Raw genomic sequence first — 14,553 nt, forward strand, 5'->3', positions numbered from 1 at the left:
AGAATATTTTTGTTTAGCTGGAGACATTCTCCTTGACCACCTTGTTGCGCTGGATCTCCTCCAAAATCGCGCCCGCACCGTCTTCCACCAAAGCCTTGGCCACGGTGACACCGAAAGCTTCTGCACTTTCGGTGGAATCAACATCGCCATCAACTTCGACCTGGGCGCATTGCTGACCGTCGACACTAACAACAACGGAGCGCATCCGCAGCTTCTTGGATCCATCCGCAGTTTGCACCCACTCAGTCTCGACACCCAGTGGCGCACTGCAGCCACCCTCAAGGGTTCGCAACAGACTGCGCTCGGCGAGACAGGCGTAGGTGGTTTCCGAGTGGCCAATCTTGCTCAACATCTCCTGCATGAAGGTATCCTCCTTCCGGATTTCGATACCCAAGGCACCTTGTCCAACGGCATAAAGCATTCCACTGCTCTTCGAGTCTAGGTACTGTGTGATACGATCTCCTAGATCTAGGCGCAACAGACCAGCAGCTGCGAGGATGATACAGGTGTAAGGGCTGTCTTCCGCATCCAGCTTGGCCAGACGGGTACCGATATTGCCGCGAACATCGAGAACCTTGAGGTGAGGGTATTTACGGGCCAATTGGGCGGTTCGGCGGATGGAGGAGGTTCCAACGATGGAGCCAGCGGGAATTTCCGCCAAGCTCTTGTATGACAGCCCTTGCTTCACGACGAGAACATCTCTGCTGTCTTCGCGGGGCATCATCGGGCCCAGTGTGCAGGTGGCGGGGAGGACGGTGGGGACATCTAATGAAATTGGGAAAAAAGTATGAGCGCATTGAACCAGACCAGTCAGAACGATTTGATAAAAGTAGGAATCCCCTCACCTTTGAGAGAGTGGACAATAAAGTCGACCTGTCCATCGATCATCAATTCCTCAAGCTCCTCAGTCCACAAATTCTTGGTCGTAAAATCACGCAGCGCAATTTTCGTGTTGAGATCGCCCGCAGTCTCCTTGGAGAAGATGTTGAACTCATAGTCGGGGTGTGTCTTCTTGAGAGCGGCGGCTACCAGCTCTGTCTGCTCGAGTGCAAGCTTGGATTTGCGCGTGCCAATGGTGAAGGAAGTCTTGGTGGCGGGGGTGGGGGCAGCCATCTTGGAATGGAGCAGGAGGAGGGTTAATGGAGGGATATGAAGAAGTAATGATCTGACGAATCACGTCACTTGTGCCAATGAGGAGAACAAAGACTCGTGAAAGGGAAAGCAAGCCGAGGAGTTTTGGCCGAGGAAAACGCGAAGGCGAGACGGAGGGGCGGAAGGAGGGTATAATTCCGTAGAGGGACCGATCACGGGACACGGCCGCAGCCGCTGAGAATCACGCCAGACGGACCAACATGCCAACATGATTCTGTGAGATGCGGGGTGAGGGGGGGGGGGAGGGGATATACGTTTATGCCTCATCTATAGAGATAGAGATAGCGTTACTGCAATCTACTATCCATTTACCGTACAATACTATGCACAGTCACCTACAATACTGTACCCTTTCCCCAGTGGATCCGCACGTCTGACGTACTTACTGGAACCTCGGCTTCGGGACGTGGAGACTGCGAGACATGCGACTCGCTCTTATCGCCTTCCCTCCCCCGGACTTCTCCCCCAAAGCCAATTAACTCGGCTTGCAGTAGGTTCTGGAACCACCTTCCTCGGCCATCTCCTCTTCTTCCCTTCCCCATCCCATTCTTCTCCCACCTCCCCCCTGATCACTACTCTGTGATAATTCAACTCGCCTACCACTCTCTCACTCACACACACACTCACACACCGCTCTCCTCTACATCCGCTTGCGAGGCCCTATCGCTGTATTTCGCCACCGTTTGATTCCTGAGGGCTATTCAAGATGGGATCCAACAGCGGTAGAGCCACTAAGCTTCCTCTGGTGCCTCTGGCCAAGGGCTCCGTTCTACTTCCCGGTGTCACCCTACGCATCCCGGTCTCTAATCGTCCCGATCTCACCAACCTGTTGTCGTCTCTGGTGGACCGGCCTTCAAAGCGTGACGGCAATTCGATCACCTTCGGATGTATTCCCTTGAGCTCGCCATTCCTCAGTCGCGATGGACAACAACTCCTAGAGGGTGAGGAGTCGGAGGATGATAGAAAGGAGGATTACGATTCAATCGACGCTGGCCAGGCACGCAAGGACGACCTCTTCCGTTATGGTACGGTTGGTAAGGTGATCGGGGTTCAGCGCCGGGCTTATGCCGAGCCATACCTGCTCGTCCAAGGCTCCCAGCGATTCACCATTAAGAAGGTCTTGAAGGATCGTCCATTCTTCGAGGCGGAGGTGTATCTCCATGACGAGAGCAGTAAGTTCCCCTCTTGAGCTGTACACGTCGATGAGTCAACAAGCAGATTACTGACCCTTCATCATCCGCCAGCTTCATCTATTCACGGCGATCCCGAGGCCGCTGAATTGTTCCAACAATTGCGACAGCTCTCTCGTGAGCTTCTTACCCTCCTGCGTCTATCCTCACTACTCTCTGCCGCCTCCACTCGCTTGTCGCCACTCGTGGCACGGAAGTTTGAACTTTATATCTCCAAGTCGGAATTAGGCCAGGCAGGAAAGCTCGCCGACTTTATGGCCGACGTATCCGATGCAAGCTTCGAAGAGAAGTTGCGGATATTGGCCTCATTTGATGTGAAGTTGCGATTGGAGCGCGTGGTGGAGATACTGACTCGCCAAGCTCAGCATATTAAGAGCAGCGTGAAGGTGACATCTATTACCACAACCTCCTTCCCCCTAACTCGAATGTTGATATTAGCCAGATCGATCCACGAGAGCGCGAGATTTTGGCAAGACGTGCGATGCAGGGATTGTCAGGTCTCACGCCGCCTGGACCGGCTGGCGGCCGTGGTAACGATAATGAAGAGAAGGAACCGAATGAGATTGATGAGTTGGCTCAAAAGCTCAAGGATGCACAGCTCAGCCCAGAAGCTCAGAAGGTTGCGGACAAAGAACTTAAGCGTCTGCGCAAGATGAACCCGGCCAACGCCGAATATGGTGTTTGTCGGACATACTTGGAGAACCTGGCTGAGATCCCATGGGCCAAGGTCACTGAAGACCAGCTCGGCCCTGATACACTTCAAAGGGCTCGTAAGCAGCTCGATGAAGATCACTACGGCTTGGAGCGGATTAAGAAGAGACTGTTGGAGTACCTGGCTGTGCTTCGGTTGAAGCAGAACACCAACCAGGATGTGGAGCGGCAGATCACTGGCCTCACGAAGGATCTGGATGCGGCCTCCCACGGAGACCTAGAGAACGATGTTCCTTTGATCTCGGAGGCTGATCGGGTTGCGCTTGAAGCTCGCCTGGAGATCTTGAAGTCTAAGCGTACGACGGACAAGTCTCCCATTCTGCTCCTCGTCGGTCCCCCTGGAACTGGCAAGACTAGCTTGGCTAGGTCTGTTGCTGCGTCACTTGGCCGCAAGTTCCACCGGATTTCTCTTGGTGGTGTTCGTGACGAAGCAGAGATTCGCGGTCACCGGCGGACTTATGTCGCCGCCATGCCCGGTCTCATTGTCAATGGCCTGAAGAAGGTTGGTGTCGCCAATCCGGTGTTCTTGCTCGACGAGATCGACAAGATTGGTGGTGCCAACTTCCAGGGCGATCCTTCTGCAGCCATGCTGGAGGTCTTGGACCCGGAACAGAACCACACCTTTACCGATCATTACATCAATATTCCCATCGATTTGAGCAAGGTTCTCTTCCTCGCCACTGCCAACTCCTTGGATACCATTCCGGCACCTCTGCTCGACCGTATGGAGACCATCTCACTCTCGGGGTACACTACTGTCGAGAAGCGGCACATCGCTAAGCGCCACCTGATTCCCAAGCAGGTCCGCGCCAACGGGTTGGCCGATAGTCAGATCAACCTGTCCGATGAGGTCATTGACAAGACCATCACATCGTACACTCGTGAATCGGGTGTGCGTAACCTGGAGCGTGAGCTTGGCTCGATCTGCCGTTACAAGGCTGTTCAGTTCGCCGATGCCGGCGACACTGATCGCCTGGAGGAGTATAACCCGACCGTAACCTTGGAGGATCTGGAGGAAATTTTAGGCATCGAGCGCTTCGAGGAGGAGATTGCCGAGAAGCACGGCCGTCCTGGTGTGGTCACCGGCCTCGTTGCCTACTCTAGCGGTGGCCAGGGCAGCATCCTCTTCATTGAAGTGGCTGACATGCCTGGTAACGGACGCGTCCAGCTCACCGGCAAGCTCGGTGATGTCCTCAAGGAGTCCGTCGAGGTGGCTCTCACCTGGGTGAAGGCCCATTCGTTCGAGTTGGGCCTTACTCACGACCCCAACGAGGATATCATGAAGAGCCGTAGCCTGCACGTCCACTGCCCGTCTGGTGCCATCCCCAAGGATGGTCCTTCGGCCGGTATTGCTCACACCGTTGCGCTCATCTCTTTGTTCACCAACAAGGCTGTGCCTCCGCAGATTGCCATGACTGGCGAGATCTCACTGCGGGGTCGTGTGATGCCTGTTGGTGGTATCAAGGAGAAGCTCATCGGTGCTCTGCGTGCAGGCGTGAAGACTGTGTTGCTGCCCTACCCTAACCGGAAGGATGTCAAGGATGTCCCTCGGGAGGTGAGCGAGGGCCTGGAGATTATTTATGTCCAGTAAGTTATATCCGTGCCTTTCCTCTGATTCAAACCAAGTCTAACATTTCCTCGCAGACACATCTGGGAAGCTCTTCGCCACATCTGGCCTGATGCGCACTGGCCTGGCCAGCACCAGATGAACTTTGTTGAGAGTCGCTTGTAGACCCCTCGGTCTTGACACAAAGTTCACTGTACCGTGCGTCGCAGATATCGCGTCGTTTTTTTTGTCGCCGTTCTTCCAGCCCCTCCCGCCTCCGGTCTTTTTTGCATAGCGTGGTTGACCCTTGTGGCCACCGTTGACTGTAATTAATCTTTGTGGCGATGCTATTAGGTCGTCAGGTTTTGTCATGTCAATATCCATCAATTCAATTCTCTGTTTAGATATACAACAATATGACAACATAACTACTATTGTTTGCATAATTTGAACTACAATAGCAATTGCCTCGCAGAAGAAAAAAAAAGACGGACTCAGATATTGAGACCTATAGAATGCGACCTCAAGATGATATAATACAAGATGTGCCCCATGAGAGAGTATGGAAAAAATACAGAAACAACCCATTTTCAATAGAAAAGAGCCAAACACCCAAAGTCAAGGCCCCAATGACTATTTCGCCATCCACTTCGGAGCAGCGGAACTCTTCCCTGTCCTAGTGAACTCCTTATGCGCAAAGTCCCAACCCAACACCTTTGACGATGACCGCCACTCCGCGGGATTCTTCTTAATCTCCTTCGCCTGCTCCTCGAAGGCCTTGCGCACATCAGTATCAGGCTCCTCGGCCTTGTGAGGTTTATCCTGCATCTGCTTTTGCATCTTCTTCTGCCACTTTTCGCTGGCGTCCCAAGAGCTCTTCTCCCATCTGTTTGAAATACAACACATTAGCAATGAACTCGATACTGAAGGCCGCGTGTGCAAGTTGATCACCGATCATGCACAACACCGAAAAAGTAGGGATAATGGGGGAAAACGTACGGGCTGAGATCCTTGGGCTCCTCGGGGTAGACGAAGGGCTCGCGCAGTTCCACGGTCATCCGCTTCTGTGCCTGCGGCCGCCGCCATGCACCAACGTTGCGTCCATCCCGCGTCATACGGGTGATGGGCTGCTGCTCGATGTAGCTGCGGACGCTGACTACGCCCACGCCGTACAGGTTCTGGAGGTAGTCGCGGAGATCGAGCTTGTTGAAGTTGAGGGGGACGCGGAATTGGGCATAGCGGGGAGAGAGGAAGGGTGTTCGGACGAGGGCGATGACGAATTCAGGCCTGCAGGTTACAGTAGTGTTAGCATTGGCTAAGTATGAAGGGCGGAGTCGTAAAATTGACGATGCTCGCTTGAGGCCCTCGGAGATCTGAAATTTGATGCGCGGCTTTTGGGGGAGTGTCGGGATGGGGTTGAACGTACAGGAAGACCTGTTTCCGTTGGGCAGGCGGCACGAAGGCGTTCTTCGCTGCCTTGGGAATTGCGACTGCTCTGCGCACCATTGTGAGGATGTGAGGATGTGGATGGTTAAACGGTGTCGGAGCACTGGAGGAGTATCTTTTGCGGGTGTCCAAATTGCGCGAATGGCCGCCCCGCCGACCGTACCCTTTCTTGCCAAGAGATTCTATACAGCAGAGTTTCAAGATCATCTCCGTCAGTCATGCTTAGAAAGATAAATCGCGGGATATTCCTTAGGCCTTCTAGAAAGGAAATTCAAAGACATTCGGAAAGATGTTTAGAAATGGGCCGAGGAGGTTGAAGCGTGTCTCGGTAGGCCTTTTCTTCCATCTCTTGTTCAAGAAATGAACTACTACTACAACGTACGATTAATCTTCGCCCACACTCCGAATAGGCACTTTTACGGTAACTAGAGAACAGTGGGTTGCTCGAATCGATATGTATTCAATTTCGGGACGAGAAGATTCATTTCGTGACGGGGTCCGCCAAAGAGACGGCTGGCAAAACCAGTCAGGCTGCGCAGCACGATTCGTGGACAGGCTAGCAAGCTGCCCATGGACTCCAGCGGACGGCCTCTTACTATGGCACTTTCGAAAAAGGCGTGCTCGCTAATATGCGAGGAGCTGGAGAGCCGATCGAGGCCCTCCTGAGACAGACAAGATGGCGACGCTGCGAAGCGAGCCATATGGCAAGGAGGGATTTGGGAGGGAGCTCGAACTTAGACTCGGACATAGAGTCGGAGAAGAACATCAATGCGAACGTCAATGACAGCCGCGGCGCCGCGTGGATAGGCAACGTTGAATGTGGTCATCATCATTCATGATCATTAGAGCACAAGCTCGGATCGCGCTCAGGGCGCTGATGACTCGGAGACCTGAAGCTTCTCTAGCCGTTCAGAGCTCTCATCCACTTCTGTGCTGCTCTGTCCAGGTTGTTCATCCTCTTCTTCTTCTTCTTCTTCTTCCTCCTCCTCTTCTGAGCTCTCCTCTTCATCATCCTCATCCTCATCGAGGTCATCACGAGCAGCGCCGGCATCACCATCTGCACCGACCTCCTTCATATAAGTCTCCAGCTCGCGAGCCATCTTCCTCGAGAATCCAGATGCCTCGACCTCAACGTCCAGTCTCTTGCCAGGGTTCTTCAGGAAGTTCTTCTTGGCATCGGCAAAGAATGGACCAGGTACGTCACTGACGAAATGGAACTTTCTTTGGAAGTATCGCTTGATACAATTGACATCTCGATCAAAGTACATCTCGGCATTGACATGATCGATGGAAACCATCTGTGGGAAATCGATGATCACCGGTTCCAGCCGGACGTTCTCATCAGAATCTTCAGCGTCCGCATCTGCGGAAGCCTTTCCCTTTCCCTTGCCGGTAGGGTCCACAATCTCCTTGATCAAGATGTTGAACTCGTTGAAGTCACCGTGAATAAGGCCGAATCGTGCCAGTTCCAGAATAATATCCATCAACTCCGAGTATAGTGCTTCGGGATGGGGAACCTTGGAAATCTGACGGAGTGGGAAAGCATCGATCAGCTCCATGACAATGGTGTGTCGGTTCTGAGCGATGGGCTCGGGGACATTGAATCCGTTTTCCCGGAGCGCCTTCATGAATGCGAATTCCTTCATGGCTGCCAGTCGAGACATGTACATCCAGGATCCTGTGTTTCGGTGTCGGAGGTAATCGCGGTTGGTCTTGACGGTTCGGAAGGAAATACGGCCCAGACGGTGAATCTTAAGGATGCGCTGAGATCCGCTGCTGTGTGCGACCACGACGATATCTGATTCCTTGCCCACGCCAATCTGGTTGCCGACCGAGTAGACAACTTTTTGTTTCTGGTGCGCGTTCAGTGCCAAGTAGTCGAGACCGCCGTAAGTGAGTCGATACCCATCGTCTGCAGATTGAGTAGGGGAAAATTAGTTTCTGATGCATGAAATCAATGCGATGTGGTAAGATAATGGCGTACACTTCGCATTCTTGACCTTTGCGATCAGGTTCGTCTTGGCCAGGTTCGAGATAGACCGATGCACGCCACTGCCTCCACGAAGCCCCGATAGCTGAGAAATGAGAGGGGTGGGAACGACTTCATGGTTACGACTTCCAGCTTCCACCTAGTAGAGAGATTCTGGTTAGCTGACTGGACTATCATCGTAGACCCGTTGGCGGGAGCCCATGGCGGGGTGGAGGGGTTGATAAGTACCCCTTGAAGCACTCTGAAGTCCTCCGAGGTGAGATAACGAAGAGCCTTGGCGTCGAGCTTCATCTTCGAATGGCCTCAAATCAGTGTTAAACTCTGGATTGGGACTGTCAAGGAAAATGCGTCGGGCTTGAACATGCAAGAAAGATGCGGAGATGGAAAAAAGTGATAAGCTCATAGCCCTAAGCCCTATTTCCTATCTGGGACGGATTCTAGATATCTTCATGAGGACCCTGGTCGAACCTCATTCCATCAGTCCAAAGGAGATGAGATGAAGGAGATTTATTTAGCGACATTACATGGAAATTAACAACTATCGGCTTATAATGTAACGTACATCTTTAAGCCAGAATAATAAAGGCACAAGTCCCCAACGATCGAAAGACTAGTCTACACAAGAATTCCTAAAGGACGCAGCCTGTCCCAACCGGCCGATATACCGATAAAATCAAATGCAAGAGGGGTAAAATTCCATGCTATTCCTCAGTCGTTCTGAATACATTAGATCCGACAATAACCCGACTACTATACTGGTCCCGCTGGTGGCGGGTGATGAAGATAGATCGGGAAACATCTCATTTAGTTTATTCGGGGACTTCCCAGTCGGGGTTCTGAGATATCTCATTAGTGCGATGGCCACAAAATATAATGAAAAGGACATCAACTTACCTTGCGCAGAATGACCAAGCCCTCCAGCGTGCTGCTGAGAGGAAGGTACTGCTCGTCCTCCAGCTCAGCTCTCTCACCGTATGAAAGGAGAACTGGCGTGCTCTGGGTCTGCCAGCCAGTGATAGTCTTGGGACGACCAGCTTGGCCAACAACATCAACGGCCTGACCCACTCGGACGTTGACAGTGACGGGTTGCAGGTCTTCGTCCAGGGTGACGAGGAATCGAGGGAACATAGCGGTGATGAGGAAGTAGAGAAGGTAGTGGTGCTCGGCGAGGATGAATTGCTTAGCGTCAATCAAGGACACCAGAACAGTGAGCAAACCGGCGGCCGATACCCGTGATAGAACCTGGCGTTCGGTGTGGAAGGGGTTGAGGGTCATGGTACCCTTACCCATGTGGAGGAGACCCTGGGCGATGCGCACCATGAACAGAGAGTTCTGGTCTCGGTGGTAGTAGCTTGCCAATTGCCTCAGAAGCTGAGCCAGGCGGGCATTGTTGGTACCAGCGCCGCAGAGACCCATGGCGAAGATGGCGTTAATAGCAACATCATTGTCATTGTCGTGGCTGTACCGAGACAAAGTATCGTAAACCTTCATCTGGGGGTTGCTAGGACTGATAAGACCCATAGCGAGAGGGACGGCCCGACGAATGTTGCTGGAGCCGTAGTGCATGAGGTGGCCGAACTGGCGGAGAATCATATCTTGGCCAACATCCTCACCCATGGCAATGAGGGAGAGACCCAAAACAGCGTACGACTGAACGAGCTCGTCGCCCTTGTTCTCCTCCTTCTCTTCAATGATGTCATTGCAAATGTGCAGAAGTTCCTGGAGCTTGAGGACGGTGCCGGTGCCGGCCCAGGCGCAAACTGAGGCAAGAACGGAAGTGGGCTTGGCCATGGGGTGGTCAACAGCCTTCAGGATGTCTAGAATAACATCGACTTCCTCCTGACGACCAAAGTACAGCAGTGCCAGACCCAGTGCCATAAAACGAGTCCACTTGTCCTTGAGCTGCTTCTGACGCTCCTCATCCATCAGGGTCGTAGCAATGGCCTCGCTGACCTGGTGGTTTGATGATCCAACGAAGATAAGACCCAGAGAAACTGCTGCCATGGCAGAAAGCTGCATGTCCAGCGAGGCGTCTTCCACAATTGGTAGAAGGATCTCCAGGAGCTCTTCCTTGTTGGAGCCGGCATAAGCTAGACCAAGACCCATGATGGAAGCGACCCGCATTGGTACGTTCTTAGCGTCCAGGTTGTCGGGATCGCTCAGGAGGGCAAGGGCAGGGTCAGAGTCGAGACGAACACCGGAGTTCAAGATACCAATTGCAAGCAGAGCACCGGCTTTAACCTGATCCTCCTGAGCATATGTGAACTTATCAATCTTATCGAGTCCGTCCTCAACGTCTCGGTGCAGCAGCATACCCAAGGACGCAGTCGTCGAGAGCATACCGTCATCCTTGGTCTTCCACACCCATGGGCCCTTCTCTCCCTCAACGAGCATCATCTTATCGTTGCCGAAACCGGCGTTGACGAACGAATTGACGAAGGCACTAGCCAGGTTGTGTCGTGCCGAATCGAGGTTTGTGAGACCGGCACCGCGACTGTTTTCAAGATGTGTCTTGTAAATGTCTTCGGGCATTTTCGGGTCCAAGATGTTGAGCTCCTTCCCGAGGGACTTGAAGTGCTTCGGAATAGAGGTGTTGTTCAGGCAGTCGTTGAGAGCCTCGTCATCCTCATCCTCGATAGGCAAATCAAGCCAGATCTGCTGCCGTGAAACCAGGAATGCCATCTGCTTCTTAAGAGCCTTGTCATCAGTAGCGTTGATGTCACTCTTGATGAGGTCGATGTCGTTCAGTCGGATAGCGAGCACGATGGCTTGGGAGAGTTTGTTGTAGCGAACATAGATCTCGTGGGCAGTGCGGAGGAACTGCTGGTCCTCGGGATAGGTGAGAAGATTGACCATGCTGACCATGTACAAGCAGACACGGGAATATGTGTTCTCGTCCACGAATCGCGGAATCTCCTCGATCATCTCCATTTCGCTCAGCAGATCAACGGCATCGGCCTCGGCGTTGTGGCTCAGGAAGTAGGGGACTAGCGAAAGCGCAAGGTCCAGCAGATCCTGTGTTTCCTTCTCGGCGTTCAATCGGTTCTGATATTCTTGCCCAATCTCCAACGCCAAGTGGCGAATATATTCGTGGCCCCATGAGCCAAGGTCCTCGGATTTGGCCAACAGGCGGTACTTGAGTGTCTCTAGCTTCTCCTCATCACCGTAAGTCATACCAAGTACAGACAACATATCGGCGAGCGAGTCCTAGAAGAATCAAGTGAACCCGTTAGCATTTTCTGTCCGTGAATGTGATCGAAACTGCTTGAATATACCTTGACGGAACCCGCTGCCCACTTCTCGTACAGCTCTGCAAGCTCATCATAATGCGGTCGAAGGAATTTGAGAGGCTTGGGAACGGCGGTCATGGAGGATGTTGAGGTCTTGATGAAGTTCTTGATGGCGTCCAAAGCAGGTCCGTAAAGGGAGGTATCCGGCTCCTATCACGAGCGGTTGTTAGCACAAACGTCATCGCGAGCGTCCCGCTGGGGCATGGGAACCATCGTACCTTTAACCGCTCAACAAGCATCTCCAGCTCATCTTTGAGTTGTTGGTCTTCTTCACTGAGCTCATCTTGAGAACAATTAGCATTTGTTCCGAATAGCAAGGGATTGCAACCGAGGCCACATGCTCTCTGCTCGGAAACCCGGTGGTACAACGTGCTTGTCAGGACCTACCTTCTGGGAGCTCTCCATCCTTCTTCTTGTCTTCAGCAGGGGCCTTCTCGTCCTTCTGGGGCTTCTTGCCGTTCAACTCGCGAACATCTTCAGCTTTGCCCTTGCCCTTGTCGGCGGAGGTTGGCCGTTCGCCCTCGTTCGCCATCTCTGACGGTATCAGGCGACCAGGTCGGTGTGGAATTAGAGGAATGCAACGAAGGCTCGGGTTTAAAGCAGCGATGTATGCAGTGACTCAATGAGAGAAAGGGATAGAGTCCTGCAGATGGCGGGTGGTGCGGTGGATTGTAAGCTGGTTGATGGAAGCGCAGAGAGCTCGGGCTGCGTGGTGCAGCTTCCGGATTATGTAATTCTGCCAAGCCCTCGTCATTGTTTTGTCTCGATCCAGTCTCCGCCTCGAGCTGACCGAGATCCCAACATCGTCTTGAACAAATGAGATTTGAATTCTACGGATATAAATGTCATAGGCATATGGAATTTCAGGTTGGCCTTCAACTCAGAATTTCAATAACATTCAAATTTACTGTAAAAAGTCCTGCTTCTATACGATAACGCTAACTTGTAGGATAGACAGATCCTCCAAATATCAACAGATCATACATTGAGACAGAACAGATGTGCAGAAGGGTCATCGCCAAAGTCTTCACCGTGAGAACAAGTTCCATATCGAGTCCTGAATTCTTTGGCATAGTCCATGGTCTGCTTCAGAAACATTTCTTCTGTTAACCGCTCTGCATCATAGGACAGCAAAGGAACCGACTCAAGGAGAGACTGCCCGAGTTCGAACGTGTCGAGCAGAGGCATGATGGTATGCGCACGGTCAAGCGGATTTTCTGCCGACAGTCCTCCAATACCGTTGGGCTGTTTGGGGTCTGCTCCATGCGCGAACTCCTCTGGAGGATGATACAAGTCCGTATGTACTGTGGCCAGAGGTGAGGCCGTACGTCCGGGAAATGAGGGATAAATCATATAGTATCCTTTGGCTCTTATCATCTCCAGTAGATATTCCATAAAGGCGGGATATTTAGTGGAGATGAGCTTGTCTCGCGAGGCAATACCGGCAGTTGCCTCTGGGATAGCCAAACGACTAGAAACAAACGAGTGCAACTCGGCCCATTTGTCTCCGAAGTAGAGTGCCGCATTGCTGTTAGGCATCTGCCAGAGGAAAGATGGAATGTTTTCTTGCTTGGGATCTCGAGTCGAATCAGAAGACCGCTGCACTGGTGGAGTGAATGACTCGCTCTCGGAAGTTGGCTTCACAGATGGCAGTTCTAGTGAAATGCCTAAGAGTCTCGATGCCCCTTGTTGTGCACGAGCAGACTGCTTGTAAAACAGTATGCTATATTTAAGATAATGATAGAATGACGGGGCCAGCTCCGTCTGGGGAGACAACATGAGTAAGTGTGACACTCTCGGGTTTAGAGGGTAAAAGCTTTCCACAGTGCGAAGGGAAGACTCGACCGGGTCCATGTCGTGGGGTTGGATGCGTCGCCGCAGGGTGATGCGTCCTTTCAATTGAGACAACCCATCCAGATTTTGCAAGCTTTCTAGCAAATCAGTGTCGGTCCAGGGAGGTAGCTCGATAGTCAAGCTGGGCTCAGTACCCAGATAATCGGCAGCATCCAATGACCGTATTAGTCGAATTAGGGAGCTTGATGATTCAGAAGCATGGACTAACATATCGACATGGACATCGTTCCAGGCTTGTAGAGAGTCAGTATTGCGAAAAGATTGTAGTCGTGATAACAAGAGACTTGCCTCGAAGAGCGGTGCTCTCAATATGCGCCATCCACATGAGATTGATCGAAGGGGCAGGAAGTGCAATATGAGGAGTGTCCGACGCCTTCTTATGTGTTTGAAGACCATTCCAGAAAAAAGATTCTTCCCAGTCTCGACTTTGCGTGATGATAACTTCCGGGGCGATGAACGCTTGGAGGATCTCAAACCCTCCTGCCACCGACATTTCTAGACGGGCATGCGTAGAGTCGGGTGCACGGTCTGGTCGGCTGTCTGTTTAAAGGTATCAGTATCTAGGATATAAAGGATTCTTGTTGAGTGATGAATAGCGTACCATGCCAGGTTATTGGGCATTCGGGGTCGCGAATCCCGTTCACCTGTTTAATGCCATCAATCGACACCTCCTCCTTCCCCATCAAGACAAAATGTACGTGAGTCAACCGCTTGGAAGCCATCCTGCAGGCTAGTGGCAGCATATCTGACACACTATGAAGACTGGCTGCGGCAAATAATACTACCTCGCTAGCCAACGTCGCAGGCCGTGGTTTGCGAGGGAGCGATTGGGCCAGTTCGTAGAAATGGATCTTTCCATCGTAAGCCCGTTCCGCTTGTTCCTTGTGGTCTATGTTTATCTCTGGTGATATATGGACCTTTGGCGGCGTGGGCGACTGTACCGATTCTAGAGGTGTGGGGTTCTGGTGTTTAAGCGCCGCGATCTTCGGATTGTATCGTTCGGCCGCGGGTGCTAAGTCTGTGGGCATGTGCTTGAAAAACTCATAAAGAAGAAAAAGTGTAACCAGCACTGCTATAAGACGTCGGGGACGAGGAATTCTCGACTTTTGAAGGGGACGGAATCGCGTTGGGTCGGACATTCGGTGATCATCATCCTTCTTGCCCTGCTCTTCATCAGCCCGTAAAGGCATCTTTGTAGGCGCCATAGTATGTACACGCAGACGGCGTAATACCACGTGCCCCTGAATATGGCATTGAAAGCAAAGAATTCCCGATTCAATGCTCAGGATTACTTCCAGGTTGAGCTGGCCGAGAGATTTGGGGAGGTCTAATGAAGTGAAGGGATCCACCAACAATGATATCAGCAGCGCTTAT

At 52.2% G+C, this 14,553-nt stretch overlaps 6 protein-coding genes across 6 annotated transcripts; 1 reads left to right on the plus strand and 5 right to left on the minus strand.

Moving 5' to 3' along the window:
* Window positions 1-13: 13 nt before the first annotated feature.
* N7496_006952 (porphobilinogen deaminase) lies at window positions 14-1,113 on the minus strand (the record flags this gene model as incomplete). Its single annotated transcript, XM_056699881.1, has 2 exons — window positions 14-765; window positions 846-1,113. The coding sequence occupies 2 exons, from the start codon at window positions 1,111-1,113 to the stop codon at window positions 14-16; spliced, it is 1,020 nt and encodes a 339-aa protein (XP_056555294.1).
* A 745-nt stretch (window positions 1,114-1,858) lies between these two features.
* On the plus strand, window positions 1,859-4,785 carry N7496_006953 (putative LON domain serine protease; the record flags this gene model as incomplete). The annotated part of the gene is made up of 4 exons (XM_056699882.1): window positions 1,859-2,324; window positions 2,397-2,728; window positions 2,785-4,640; window positions 4,698-4,785. 4 exons carry the CDS (start codon window positions 1,859-1,861, stop codon window positions 4,783-4,785), a joined length of 2,742 nt encoding a protein of 913 aa, XP_056555295.1.
* Window positions 4,786-5,232: 447 nt separating this feature from the next.
* On the minus strand, window positions 5,233-6,105 carry N7496_006954 (mitochondrial 54S ribosomal protein uL23m; the record flags this gene model as incomplete). The annotated part of the gene is made up of 3 exons (XM_056699883.1): window positions 5,233-5,485; window positions 5,599-5,886; window positions 6,026-6,105. The coding sequence occupies 3 exons, from the start codon at window positions 6,103-6,105 to the stop codon at window positions 5,233-5,235; spliced, it is 621 nt and encodes a 206-aa protein (XP_056555296.1).
* Window positions 6,106-6,911: 806 nt separating this feature from the next.
* On the minus strand, window positions 6,912-8,326 carry N7496_006955 (protein kinase RIO2; the record flags this gene model as incomplete). Its single annotated transcript, XM_056699884.1, has 3 exons — window positions 6,912-7,957; window positions 8,030-8,174; window positions 8,264-8,326. 3 exons carry the CDS (start codon window positions 8,324-8,326, stop codon window positions 6,912-6,914), a joined length of 1,254 nt encoding a protein of 417 aa, XP_056555297.1.
* Window positions 8,327-8,844: 518 nt separating this feature from the next.
* N7496_006956 (proteasome regulatory particle base subunit RPN1) lies at window positions 8,845-11,857 on the minus strand (the record flags this gene model as incomplete). The annotated part of the gene is made up of 5 exons (XM_056699885.1): window positions 8,845-8,871; window positions 8,930-11,242; window positions 11,311-11,475; window positions 11,544-11,608; window positions 11,713-11,857. 5 exons carry the CDS (start codon window positions 11,855-11,857, stop codon window positions 8,845-8,847), a joined length of 2,715 nt encoding a protein of 904 aa, XP_056555298.1.
* A 446-nt stretch (window positions 11,858-12,303) lies between these two features.
* Window positions 12,304-14,384, minus strand: N7496_006957 (uncharacterized protein; the record flags this gene model as incomplete). The annotated part of the gene is made up of 3 exons (XM_056699886.1): window positions 12,304-13,412; window positions 13,468-13,719; window positions 13,781-14,384. 3 exons carry the CDS (start codon window positions 14,382-14,384, stop codon window positions 12,304-12,306), a joined length of 1,965 nt encoding a protein of 654 aa, XP_056555299.1.
* Between the last annotated feature and the right edge of the window lie 169 nt (window positions 14,385-14,553).

This window comes from Penicillium cataractarum, assembly GCF_028827025.1.
Source record: "Penicillium cataractarum strain IBT 29864 chromosome Unknown utg000005l, whole genome shotgun sequence".
Classification (NCBI taxonomy): domain Eukaryota; kingdom Fungi; phylum Ascomycota; class Eurotiomycetes; order Eurotiales; family Aspergillaceae; genus Penicillium; species Penicillium cataractarum.